General features: G+C 43.8%; 2 protein-coding genes across 2 annotated transcripts in view; both read right to left on the bottom strand.

Moving 5' to 3' along the window:
* Positions 1-14,386, bottom strand: part of LOC124787950 (collagen alpha-1(XV) chain-like) — a 244,078-nt gene that overhangs the window by 199,307 nt on the left and 30,385 nt on the right. Inside the window, exons 3-5 of the mRNA XM_047254949.1 lie at positions 9,975-10,127; positions 5,730-5,835; positions 997-1,157 (exon numbers count right to left, since the gene is read on the bottom strand). Of these exons, the coding sequence (XP_047110905.1) occupies positions 997-1,157; positions 5,730-5,814 (246 nt within the window). The 5' untranslated portion in view covers positions 5,815-5,835; positions 9,975-10,127. The remainder of the gene's footprint in view (positions 1-996; positions 1,158-5,729; positions 5,836-9,974; positions 10,128-14,386) is intronic.
* Positions 9,912-14,386, bottom strand: part of LOC124788369 (collagen alpha-4(IV) chain-like) — a 29,148-nt gene continuing 24,673 nt past the window's right edge. Inside the window, exon 3 of the mRNA XM_047255634.1 lies at positions 9,912-10,127. Within this exon, the coding sequence (XP_047111590.1) occupies positions 9,912-10,127 (216 nt within the window). The remainder of the gene's footprint in view (positions 10,128-14,386) is intronic.

The raw sequence follows: 14,386 nt of genomic DNA, 5'->3' as shown, positions 1-14,386 counted from the left end.
CCCTCAACGATTTTTACTCTCTACGCTGCCCTCCAATGCTAAATTGGTGATCCCTTGATGCCTCAGAACATGTGCTACCAACCGATCACTTCTTCTAGTCAACTTGTGCCACCAACTCCTCTTCTCCCCAACTCTATTCAATACCTCCTCATTAGTCACGTGTTCTACCCATCTAATTTTCAGAATTCTTCTGTAGCACCACATTTAGAAAGCTTCTGTTCTCTTCTTGTCCAAACTATTTATCGTCCATGTTTCACTTCCATACATGGCTACACTCCATACAAATACTTCCAGAAACAACTTCATGACACTTAAATCTATACTCGATGTTAACAAATTTCTCATCTTCAGAAACGCTTTCCTTGCTATTGCCAGTCTACATTTTATATCTTTCCTACTTCGAGCATCATCAGTTATTTTGCTCCCCATATAGCAAAACTCCTATACTACTTTAACTGTAGTATGTAGCAAATGTATATATGATAATTTTCGATTCCTATTGTTTATTCGTAAATGGGCTACGCGTCCTGCTTCATTTTCAGTCCTGTAGGGAGACTATTCACACAAACGAGATCTGGAAGAGAAAGCATTGTCTGTTGTTGGTCGCTACTGCAGTTCCGTTTGGAATTAATTATTTTCCCAGAGGCTCACCATAGGTCTATAGGTCTATTTACACGATGACACACCAACGAAATAAGCCAGTTACTTGTCTGGGTGACGTTTGGCGGACCCAGGCCACTCTGACATACTAACACACACACACACACACACACACACACACACACACACACACACACACACTAGAGAATATGAACAATCAGTTATCTCGTTATACGTCTTGCAAAACACTGCCGCAACACACGAAACGTAACTTTGAAGTGTAACGTAAATAAAAGTTTGTTCTGTGATCTTCTGTTTAAAGTGTCAGCATGTCGTTGGGACAGTACGTACTATTAAGTTATCACCGAAATTTTGTGTCAGTCAGCGGCTACTGACCCTGGTCATGGCGTCTGTGGTGTCGAAGGTGACGGCGCCCGGGACGATCTTCACGTTCCGGTCCTCTTCCTCTTCGTAGCCGGCCTTCTCACCCCTGAAGCGCTCTTCGAACGCCGTCCGGTGGGTGTGGCCGCTCCCATTGTACTCCTGGGCCGCCGGACCTGCGAAAGTGCGATCATGTGTTACACGCTGCAATCACCGACACGAACGCGAAGCTATAGCTAACTACGGACAACGAAACGAACTTATCGACTGATGCACTTCTCATTAAGCGAAAGGATACTGTAGTATATTTCATTATGTTCAAATGTTTCTTTCCAAATTAGTTACTCTACATCTGCGGGTATATACATGTCTGCAGGCCACCGCGTGATACGTGGCGGAGAGTACACTGTAAACTTTCCTGTTCAACACATAAACAGAGCCGAAATTTCAACAGAAGGAAATGAAGTGAAAATTTTTCGTAACATAAATAGAAAAAGGAAAGGAAAAATGGTGTGCAGAGTTGTTAACACATCTGCAGTAATTTTCTCAGTAACGCATTTTTTCTGAACTCGTGACTGTGCACTTTTTTCTTCATAAAAGTCTTACAGCGAGAAACTAATACCTCTCTTTGTTACTCCACGCTTCCTGAAACGTAAACCACATGTCAAGTGCCAACAGTCAGAATACTGCTGCACCTTTTATAACGACATTAGTATGAAAAGTAAAGATACTGTGAGACGGAGATACAGCAGTGCGGTTCTAATGCGTAGTCATTTTGCATGTGAAAAAATTACGCAGTATTTGCGTTTTACGTAGAAACTATTTTTTCATTTTAGTAAAATAAACATCAAATTGTAAATACCTTTTAACAAGAATTGAAACACGTCTCATCAAAAAAATCGGAATATAATACGTTAAGATCAATTTTTTAGTAGGCCACTGGTTTCCCGGGTAGGACGTACAAATACAAAATTATCTCAATACTGATCAAAAACAGAAGTATTCGATTCACGGAGCTACACTCTCAGTATCAGATTTTGATCGACTACGGTCATTATCGTCCTCGATTAACTGAGGAGTCTACAAAAAGCCTAGAAACTAAGCTATAATTTTACAATATCGACCGTTGTCTTCTTCTAAAAACGTCTTCCTGCTCTTACGTTTCTTCTACGTCTATATCATCCGCTGTTCATCCACTCAGTTGCTTCCAGCGTAAACAAAATCTTCCACGTTGTGCGAAATGTCTCTTTCAGAAACACTGGTCTGGGATTGTCACCTCAATGCATACATCCACCCATAGAAAGAGATCCGTTTAACTAAAAAAACACTATTTTTTTCTTGTTTCACAATTTTATTTCTAATGTTACTGCACAACCCAGGATTCGGGTTATAAGCCCATTTACAAGAACATTACTGGTTCCCAAAGACTATAATGCACAGATGACAAGACAAAGATAATCATCTCAACTTCTTTAAGTATCAAACCATAGTTTAATGTAAAATTACGGCAAAGACCATTTTTAACAACTTACTTGATCATTGACGTGATTTTGCATTAAGCTATGGATCGATAACTTAAGAAGTTGAGATGATTATCTTTGCCTTGTCATCATGTTTATCTGTGCATTATAACCTTTTGTAAACAGTAATGTTCTTCAAAATGGGCTTATAACACGAAACATAGGTTGTGCAGTAACACCAATAACGAAATTGTGAAATAAGGCAAAAATACTGTTTGTTTAGATCATTTACAATGTTCCAACAAGAGCCCACAGTTGATTCAATTAAAATGAGATCGCTTTTTTTAATTTAAAAACTAAAAAGCAATTCTGAATTGAAAATATTTTACTTACAGTGCGTTAACAATGTAATGACATTAAAAATGTTGCAAAGTTACTAACACTACTTGTGATTTCGTTACAATTGAAAACAAACTTTTCAGGATTAAAGACAGTCACGTACCCGTATCCTCAAGGGAATGCCTGAGTTCCTCCAGGTATGCCAACTCTTCAAGTGCCCTAATCTCTTCCAAACGTCGTCGTCGTCCTTATGAGAATCCACAAGGGAGCAGCGTGTAACAAAATAAATTTCCTTTTTTTTTACCGTAAACAACTTGTGTAGAGTAGCTTTTCAGTTACGGGCTTCCACATTACGCTGTACGATAATACATTGCCTTTCATTAACTACACATAATTGAGACAAATACCGAATATTTTACTACAGTCGTAGTTGTGCAAAATGTTAACACTCAGTAAGATTTCGCTTGAGTCATATTTGTATACGAACAGTTGTGATTAAGAGGTGATGCAACTATCGCAGAAAGCTTTGTTGAAATAGTATCTCCGAAATTGTCTCACTGAGGAAGATTGTAACGACAAGATAGGAAATCAGGTCAAATCACTCAAAGGGGGAAAGGCCACTGGACTTCATGTGATACCAATTCGATTCTACATAGAGTACGTGAAAGAGCGTGCGTCTTTTCTAGCACCAGTCTACCGTAGATCGTTGGAGGAGCCAGTCTTTCTCAGCGGTTGCAATAACGTGCACGCAGTTACCGTCTACAAGAAGGGACGTCGAACAAACGAACAAAACTATGGGTTTATATCGCTGACGTCGGAGAACGAAAAAATCTCCTCCGTAGGAATCAAGACGGGTTCCGCAAACGACAGTCGCGCGGTAACAGCTTCCTCTGTCTGTCCACGAGACCCAGCAGGAAGCCTTATGTATTTTAAACTTCCAGAAGGCATTCGAAAGAGTTCAGCACTGCTGCGTAATGAATAAAATACGAGTGTACGGAAAACAAGACCAAATGTGGGACTGGGCTGAGCAGTTCCTAACAAACACACCGCAGCGTGTCATTCTTAACATCCTAAAACGTTAATGTAATTTCAGACCACTGGACGACTATTGGATGGCTAGATCGCTTTATATTCCAGTACGCTATATAATAGAGGAATTTGATTCCTACTGCCCTGTTTTCAAACTTCTGTGGGACATGGCAGATTTTCTATTCACAAATTGTTCCATTGCAAAATAGGTAGGCATAGATAGAGGCATACATGTGAGGACAGAAACGTTGCTGAAGAATTGACCGAGGTTTAATTGATGGTCAGACAAAAAAAAGGCTTTAAACTCAGGAACAGCAAGAGGCATCGACAGTAACCGTTGTGCTTCAACATTTGCGAAATATGAAATTATGGAGCTCCGCACAGAGTGGAAGTTTCTCTTGTGTCATTGGACAGCAAACTTTTGTTTCAATTCCTATTGCTACAGGTCTACGATGTTCATTCAACTCAAAGTACAAACAACTATCTGTGGAGGGCAACCACAGATCAGGACAATTGTGAATAACAATAACAAGACACAGCTCCCAAAAACCATTTAAATATCACAAAAATTACAACAATTAAAAAGTCAAGAATGAGGAGGTGTTTCCAAAAGCCGCATTGCTGTGTGAAGGTGCTTTATTCGCAGTTGCCGTTTTCTCGTTTTTGTAGACGCATCTGTAGGTTTATAATGGAAATACAGGGTGCTACAAAAAGGTACGGCCAAACTTTCAGGAAACATTCCTCGCACACAAATAAAGAAAAGATGTTATGTGGACATGTGTCCGGAAACGCTTAATTTCCATGTTAGAGCTCATTTTAGTTTCGTCACTATGTTCTTCCACCTACACTCAATGGAGCACGTTGTTATGATTTCATACGGGATACTCTACCTGTGCTGCTAGAACATGTGCCTTTACAAGTATGACACAACATGTGGTTCATGCACGATGGAGCTCCTACACATTTCAGTCGAAGTGTTCGTACGCTTCTTAGCAACAGATTCGGTGACCGATGGATTGGTAGAGGCGGACCAATTCCATAGCCTCCACGCTCTCCTGACCTCAACCTTCTCGACTGTCATTTATGGGGGCATTTGAAAGCTCTTGTCTACGCAACCCCGGTACCAAATGTAGAGACTCTTCGTGCTCGTATTGTGGACGGCTATGATACAATACGCCATTCTCCAGGGCTGCGTCAGCGCATCAGGGATTCCATGCGACGGAGGGTGGATGTATGTATCCTCGCTAACGGAGGACATTTTGAACATTTCCTGTAACAAAGTGTTTGAAGTCACGCTGGTACCTTCTGTTGCTGTGTGTTTCCATTCCATGATTAATGTGATTTGAAGAGAAGTAATAAAATGAGCTCTAACATGGAAAGTAAGCGTTTCCGGACACATGTCCACATATTTCCTTTCTTTGTGTGTGAGGAATATTTCCTGAAAGTTTGGCCGTACCTTTTTGTAACTCCCTGTATAACCATTGTAAAATTGAAGATGCGTCTATAATTGTGTGAAAGCGGTAGTTGCAAATAAAGCACTTTCATGCAGTTACGCAGCTTCTGGAAACACCTCACCGTTCTTGACTTTTTAGTTGTGATAACTTGAATGTTTATTGAGTGTCGTTATTGTTGTTCATAAACTCGAAGTTTCTCTAGTGGTGCAAACTTTTTCAATGTGACGGACAGCCACGAAATGGTTGCAAAAATAGCTTATAAATTAGACAGACTATATTCAAGAAGAAAAGGGTGCAGGCAGTGAGAGAGGCAATCATCAATTTTAAAAACGTTTTTCCTCAGACGTGACTATGACGCTAGAAACTTTAAACAGGTCAGTCATTAAAATTTTTGAAGGTAGCTTGTATACACTATGATGGAAGACGTGAAGTAAAAGAAGTTAAGTGACGGCATGTTGGCACGTACCTGTCCTGCCGGCGTTCGGGTCGTCGTACTGCAGGAAGCGGAAGCTGGCCGCCCCCGGCTGTCCGGGCTCGCCCTTCTGGCCCATCACGGACACACCCGGAGGACCCTGCAAAAGCCACGGTCGATGGCAGCTGCTTAGCAAAGTTCTGTGTCAGGCACATCAATACTTCAGATTAAAATTAATCAATAGTAGCAAGTTACTTATACTGTTCACGTCATATTACCAATATTTTGCTAACAGCGCTTCATTAGCTTTCTCTTGAACAGTAGCAAGCAAAACGTCTTGCTTCAGACACGAGTGCGAGACTAATAGGTTCACATGAATTCCTCAAAAATTATTTCTACAAAACAAACTATGATTAGACTAATCTCCTTGAAGGTCTACAGTTTTCCACAGTTCACAATTGACGTATGTCTTTCGCTCAACTCTTTAACATCGTAGTTCCTTTAACCCAAGTGGCACGCGGCACATTTTCGCCTACAGTGCACCGTGGATGCCAGGTGCAAATAGCTCTTTAGAGGGAATTTCCACCAGCGGTGAGTGTTCTGGTTCCTGGCTTTTGGCAGCCGTTATATGCGAGGAATCACTGGGAAATTTCCAATAACTGTGTGCTCGTGGATTCGTGCTGGTCAAAGCTGCGATGCTAGACGACCCAAAAATAGGTCAAGATACGATATTGCAGACCTGTGTTGCTGAGAAGAACAATGGAGTGTTCCTTCGAATGTCAGAAGGAACAGGCACTGTGGCGACTACAACCGTTACGAATTACACGAGGTACATTTGCAGTTGCGAATACGAAGAGGGAATGAGGGAATGACGACAATCAAAATTTACGCTGTATGTGTTTCATGACGGCTGTAGTCGTCGTAGTGCCTGTTCCTACGGACATGCATGCGTGCCGCAAGGTTCAAATGGTTCAAATGGCTCTGAGCACTATGGGACTTAACATCTATGCTCATCAGTCCCCTAGAACTACTTAAACCTAACTAACCTAAGGACAGCACACAACACGGGCCGCAAGGAACATTGCACTGTTCTTCTCAAGAATACAGGCACTGAAATGTCGTATTTATACAGCGATACCACGCACCGACTCTCAATTAAAATATCCTGTATGACAATTACGTACATAATGTGTGTAGGGAGTACAGGTTGTGACTCTGGAACGACGACATACGGGAGTTTGGTTCTGGCCGTGCGTCGCGCACGGACACCCAAAGCGGTTAACGCGATCGCTCGCTTTGAGCGGGAAATACACGTTCGAGTCCCAGCCAGGCACAGATTTTCACTGTCGTCATTTCCTCATACAGCAGATGCTTGTTCGCATTCGCAACTGCGATTATATTTCATGTGTAGCTCAAAGTGTAGTATGGTTTATGATTGTTATCAATATAATCCATACAGATTGTGTATTACGGAAAGGGACGACTGGGAGATTTGCGAAATAACTTGCAACTCAAATCTTAGTAATAATAACTACACAGGAAAGTGCTCTTAGGCATCTTTTTCGTAATCTGCTCACTGAAGGTATATAGAGGTCCCCAGATTTATAATCAGTGACACAAAATCCATGTTATTGACTAGCAGATAACATTCTCAGCAGGTTCTGTTCTGTGGACTGTTTTTATACAAAAACAAATGTGCAGAGAATTCTCGGTCAATTAACAGCATTACTGACGTTCTTGGATGGTACTGGGATTGGGCTGAACCATACCTAGCGCGGCTGAGTGGCTCAGTGATCGGTCATCCCCAGAGAGATTCAGCGATAGATTCGTTGTTAGCCACAAGCTGGGAAACTATTTTATATGACGACGGATTTATGATACTGTCCAGCATTATATTAACGGAATTTATAAACCATAGAAATTGGACCTGAGTGCAACATTCACAATATGTAATCAAATAGGGAGGTACGCCACGTGCAATGTACTTTACGTATACTATAATTGCTTTTCTTTCCAGAATGTCTATCGTATTCTGTATAAGAGCTAAAATGATTGCGGTTGCCTGCCGCGGTGGTCTCGCGGTTCTAGGCGCTCAGTCCGGAACCGCGAGACTGCTACGGTCGCAGGTTCGAATCCTGCTTCGGGCATGGATGTGTGTGATGTCCTTAGGCTAGTTAGGTTTAAGTAGTTCTAAGTTCTAGGGGACCGATGACCACAGATGTTAAGTCCCATAGTGCTCAGAGCCATTTTCTTGATTGCGGTTAACCGCAGTCAGCAATGCTTTATCGCACTCTGTGATTAAAATCCAAATGCTAATATGCCTATCGTATTGACGGAAATCTGAGGGAAGTTTGAGGCGAACTGCGGGAGCGTATGGCTGATGTGTTGACGTGGTAAGACTCCTGTACACGCGAGGCAGCTACACATCCTGGCGTCGGACGATGCGGTAGTGGCCGACGTGAACTGTGCCAGGAGTCTCGACCAGTTGCTCGCATTGCTCACTCTCTGAGCCAAAGCCTTCAGCGACATCTCAAACTACGCCACTGAGAGTACTGGGTTCTTACGACTTATCTAAGCAATTTCACAGTTATCTTCACACATTCTGTAAAAGAAAAATACTGCACTGAGAAACAAAGTGCAGAGAGTGGGCAAATATACTGGCCCAGAAAATGTTTCATACACATTATGAGAGACAAACCAATCACAAAGTCTACACGGATTGTGGAACATTGAAATTGGGTTGAATGTCTTAAGGTGCCAGTTCTGTTTTGTCTGCGGTGTACGATAACAAATCAGCTGTTGTATTACAGATCGAAACTGTCGTCGGCAGCTGACTGGTGACCGACACAGAACATAGAAGGATATAGAGCGGCCTTCGGCCGGCGCGGGATGTGCCAGGTAACCCCGCCTCCCTGGGCACCTACCGTGCTGGGGCCCTGCGCTGCCGTTCCCGCCTGGGTTCCGTTAATTCCTTCCTTTATGAGAACAGGTATGCAGTCTAGAGCTTTTCGTTGTTCAGTCCAGTGGTGGTTCGGTGTAGAGTCGGAGAAGAGTTGTTATTGTGTGAGATTTTGCTGTTGTGCGCGAAAATTTTCCTGCTTTTGAATGGGTATGTGTGTGGCGTACGGTTGTAATAACCGCAGAAAAAAAAAGAAAATATATATATGTATCGAGAGGAGAAGAATTTCTTTCACCGCTTTCCTAACAATCCAGAACTGAAGGAGAAATGGATTCGAGCGATCAGATGACACGAGTGGAAACCTTCAACTCACAGCCGTATCTGCAGCTGTCATTTCAGCGAGAAAGACTTCGAGAATTCTTCTCCTTTTCGAAGATATTTGAAAAAAGATGCAGTTCCATCGATATTTAGTTCACAACCACCACATCTACAGCCATCAACATCAGCTTCAAAGGTAAGAAGAGTTCTCAAACGTGTTACTTCGCCTATTCTATCGTCAGTGCCAGAAAAAGTACCAAAAACTGATTTAACGATAACTAAAGAAAAACTAGAAAAGACCCAACAAAAAGTAAATGAATCTAGAAAAAAACTGCGGAATATGACACTGAAACAAAAGAGACTGCAATTAAAAGTAACTAGTGTAATAAGACATTACAGCTGAATTATGCTAAGATTAAAAAAACAGCTTTCCCGTTATGATTTCTAGGAAGAGAATGGTGCAGAGAGACAATGAAAAAGAATTGTGCACAACCTATTTGCTTTTTCCGTTATTTCTTTTGTGAATATATTAAACATAACAATAATCTAAAGGTAATTTTGGAAACATATTGCCATGCGAAAGTAATAAAATTAGCAAGCAATTATAGTATGTCTTAAAAAAGGTAAGTTTTTCAGTGAAAGTAATGTCATGCAATTTGATTTTTTTTATTTTTTTTTAAGTTTTTTAATCTCGCCACCTATATTTTTTAGTTTATTTGTTCATCTCCATGAATACGTTAATAACTAACAACTAGAGACCAGAAAATCAGGTGAGCTAAGGTAGTAAGCAAAACATTAGGAAGGAAACTGGAGCGCGGGCTGTGCCCAGACGGCCAGGTAGGTGCCCAAAGGGGCGAGGGAGGCGAGCACATGCCGGCCGGGCCTCCGCCGTGGGGAAGGCCGCTCTATATCCTTCTGTGCTCTATGGTGACCGACATCTGAGACAGCAGAGCGATTAGCAGGTATGACTCAGAGCGTGCTCTCGCTGGTTGTTGCTGTGACAGCTGGTGGTTACTTTGTTATTCTGACCCAGGTACAGTGGGAGGGTTGAGTGGTGCTCTACTGTACTTTGGTGTACTCACCGGCGGCCCAGGTAGACCCGGCGGTCCCGGGACGGGTATGTAGCCGACGCGGCCCTGCGACGTGGGACCGGAGGGTCCCGGGGGGCCAGGGGCGCCGGGGGGGCCGGGGGGGCCGGGGGGGCCGACGGCAGGCTCGCCCTTCTCGCCCTTCAGCTGAAACACCAACATATACACACAACAGTCTTAAGAGTACACATGAACACAGTATATAAGTGGGTCAAGTACTAAATGTACAGCCATCACTTGCAAATAATGTTAGCTGAATATCAAGATTTCTGTCACTGTGGGCGCATCTTCTACAAATAAGTCATTAATTTACATTTACTGCTCCGGAGATGGTCATACAGTGACTGAACTCTGGATGTGCAATAAACATTAACTGCGACAGATAGCTGTACGATTCACTGTCTGAAATAAATACAGCCGCTGGGCACAACTGCTTCCCAAATGAATCAAGCCCGATAGTACATGCGTCTTTTCGACCTACACCAGTATCGTTATTCCGGTACCGCGCGCTGCGGAATTTGAATTCCCGCCAGACGTCATAGACGTCGAAGACCCATGGAGGTCTCTGTACCATTGCGCCGTAAGCTGTGGCGGCGCGCGCCTCCTGGCCCGCATTTAGTGTGAGGGCGCCACAGTGGAACACGTGGTTCCAGCGGCCTATAGCGGTGTCCCCGATCGAGTACTTAAGCGCCTGCCTGTTGCTCAGCCGCCCCATCCCCGCCCCCTGCCACGTCTTCACTGTTGTATCCCCCCTACCCTCCATCTCTACACCCTTCATCTCCTTCCCCAAGGTGGCTTCCATCAACTCCCCCTCCCGGATGATGCCCTCCCTCCCTCCATTTATCTATCCTATCAACTCTGATCCTCACTCCCCCTCCTTTCCTCTGTCCTTTTCCCGGGCTCCCTCTCCTCCCCCTTCCGTCCTCTTTTTCCCCCCTCTCTCTGCCCCCTTCCGAGTCCTTTTGCATTTCCCTCCTCTGCCTCTTCTCATTCCCTCTCGCGTCTGCCCTGCCCCTCTCCCCCCTTATGAGTCCTATACCTCCTCGGTTCCCCCCCCCCTTTTCGTTTTTTCCTCTCCTCCCTCCTTGTTTTTCCCCCTCCTCCAGGTGCCCCCCCCCCATCTGCCTTTGGCTCGGGAGTGTCATCTTTGTGCCGCCATTTTCGTACAGTGTTTTACAGTGAGTGTTCCGTGTTGTGTCTTTTGGGAAGTGTTGCGAACGGCCATCATATTGTCGCTGGGTGTGATTTTTTTATCTCTTGCGAACAGAAACCAGACTATCGCCATGTTTTTTATTTGTGTGTCTACTATATTACTGGTCTTATTCCTGTGTCTTTTATTAACATTGCCAATCCCTTTTGCTTTCTGTTTTAACTTTCCGCATTTTTCAGCCATTTTACACTTTAAGTCACCGTTTTATCGCCTGTTTCTCTTGTTTCTTTTCTTCTTCCGTTTTAAAAAAGTCTGTAGGCTGTAGAGCATAATACTACGCTGCTGCCAGCCCGCCCCCTTCGGGAGGAATTGAAAATCAATAAAGAAAAGAAAAAAGCTCACCCACCAGCCTAACCTCGCGTGTGTCTCAGGACATATCGCCTCAGACAGCGTATTGACTTTCGTGTTTCTATACGAGTGGACGTGGTAGTCTAGTTAGGTTTTCTCGACTCTGTTGTCTGTTCTTGCTGTGTCGTAAGGTCCTACGCTGGTCGTGTCCGTCCTCTCCCGTTGCGTTGTTGTTCGCGGGCCTCCCCGCGGGCGGGTCCCGCCACGTTTCCGTCACTTCAACCCCGCGACCGTTCCGGTCGCCATTACAACAATTACCATTATTATGACTTTGAAATCCCCAGCTAGATAGGCTCCCCATGTCAATTTGCCACAAACAGGAATTTTCAGATACACACATCGATTTACAGTGGTTCTCACATGTTTCGCTACAACTTCAATGCGTTATGGCACCCAAAATAATTAAGACATTCATACACATTTAGCTTATGTGACACACAAACTGACAAAATTTTTTTGTGTGTGTTCCAGATTATCGAGATTGGAGCATAATGACAACGATTCAAGAACAGGCTCCGTGTGTGGAATGGTTTAATCAGGCCGAGCAGGACATGTAGGTTCAAAGGAACTCCCAAAGATGGTATAGGAAGCATACGCGATCGAGGACGTCGATAAGCCATTGGTAAAAAAATTTCATGCAGACAGGAAGCGTGGATGTGAAACCGACACATAAAGATTTCATGAAATCTACGAGTATTTGAACTTGCGAGTATGGACAACCATTACCTGTATAAAGGAATGACGACAATGAAAATTAGTGTCGAACTGGGAATCGAACTCGGATTTTCGGCATGTCTGGAGAGGTCGCCTTACAATTTGGCAATCCGAACAGGATTCACGGCCATACCCAAACTTCCACATTTCGTCAACGATGTTGTCTCCAACCTGTACTCGTACGTCCATTATGTATACTTCCATATAGGGGAACAGATTTTCGCCGGCCGCTGTGGCCGAGGGGTTCTAGGCGCTTCAGTCCGGAACCGCGCTGCTGGTACAGTCGCAGGTTCGAATCCTGCCTAAGGCATGGATGTGTTTGATGTCCTTAGGTTAGTTAGGTTTAAGTAGTTCTAAGTCTAGGGGACTGATGACCTCAGATGTTAAGTCCCATAGTGCTCAGAGCCATCTGAACCATTTTCATCCATCTAGGGTACTGATGACCACAGATGTTAAGTCCCATAGTGCTTCGAGCCATTTGAACAATTTTGAATCGTTTTTCAAGTAAGGCACAGACGAGGGCTTCGGTTGCCACAAGATAGGGGAGAGCTACGAATGTGCTTTTGTGGTCTTTTCTTGCCAACTGATCAAGGACAGATAAACCTGATGTAAACATTGCACTGTGTATTCTTCTGCGTTTGTTGGAGCCCCGTTACATTTCCGTTCCACTTGGGACTGCAGCCATGCTGTCTCGAGTACTGTCACTGTCGACTTAGCGATAGTACGGGACAACAGCCGTACCGGCGCATTTAACTTGGACAGCAGTGGCCCGTCAGCTGGTACAGGTAGCCTGCAGTGACGTGGCTACCTGAAATTAACACGTAAAAGGAGAGCAGCAGAGGAGCAGTACAGCTTCGAATGTCATTTAATTTTTAAGCAGAATGAAATAATGCACTGCAAAAAAATGACTCTGAGCACTATGCCACTCAACTTCTGAGGTCATCAGTCCCCTAGAACTTAGAACTACTTAAACCTAACTAACCTAAGGACATCACACACATCCGTGCCCGAGGCAGGATTCGAACCTGCGACCGTTGCGGTCACGCGGTTCCAGACTGAAGCGCCTTTAACCGCACGGCCACACCGGCCGGCAATGCACTGTAAATCTCCCACAATACGCTCCTTAGACGACTACACGAAAACCGAAACACGTTATCGTTTTTAACTAACGTACTACTGTCATTAAAAACAAGAACCATGAAAATTCCTGACTTAACCACAGGTAATTTTTCAGCATACGCTGTGTGTAACGTAAGAGAGATTGAAGGATTTCACGGTGTACTTAAATACTGAAGCCACTGAAGGTATTACTTACAATCAGTCGTCTGGTAATCCCTTAGTTCCTTCCTTATCCGAATCCGAGAAATACATTTCAGTTCTGGAGGTGTCACCTGCTAAGTTGATAACGAGCCTAACAACAACAGAATCCACGAAGCAACCAGGAGCAGCATTTTCTCCTCTTCTTTTATGACGAGCCGTTCTATATCCCGCCAGCGTTCGGCAGTGACGTGTGAAAAAGCTGCATGCGTTAGTTCCAGTACGTCTGGCAGCGTTAACAGTCTTGTTACTCCACGCGCCAAATCCCACAGCTTGGCTCCAGATCAGTTCTGTTGGGTTCATATACAGGGTGAGGCAGTGAAACGGCACGATTTTGTAAAACCACCAAAGATTTATTTACAAGTTAAATCATAATAGTTGAACATGGATCTCAAGTGCAAGAGTGGAAATTAAAGATTTAACTTAAAAACAATCATTTTTTAAATATGGTGTCAGTGAGGTGTCGTCCTTGGTTTTGCACACATTGTCTAAGCCTGAGATGAAATTGTCCCATGACGTTTCGTAGCATCTGTACTGGAATGTTGTTAATTTCCTGTCGAATTCGCTCCTTCAGGTCTTCTTTTGTTCTTGGTGGATTTTTCTGGAAGACTTTGCACTTGAGGTAGCCCCAAAGAAAAACGTCTGGTGCCGTCAGATCTGGTGAACAGGCAGGCCAGGGGAAATCGCCATTCCTGCTGATTAGACATCGTGAAAATGCAAGTCTGAACAATTCCATTGAGACATTAGCAGTATGGCTTGTTGCACCATCTTGCTGGAAGAGTGTTTCAGCATCTGGATCATGTCGATCAATTCCAGG

Source organism: Schistocerca piceifrons, chromosome 3 (assembly GCF_021461385.2).
Source record: "Schistocerca piceifrons isolate TAMUIC-IGC-003096 chromosome 3, iqSchPice1.1, whole genome shotgun sequence".
NCBI classification, from domain to species: domain Eukaryota; kingdom Metazoa; phylum Arthropoda; class Insecta; order Orthoptera; family Acrididae; genus Schistocerca; species Schistocerca piceifrons.
Note: the sequence above shows the minus strand (reverse complement) of the source record. Positions and strands in the feature narration are given on the sequence as shown.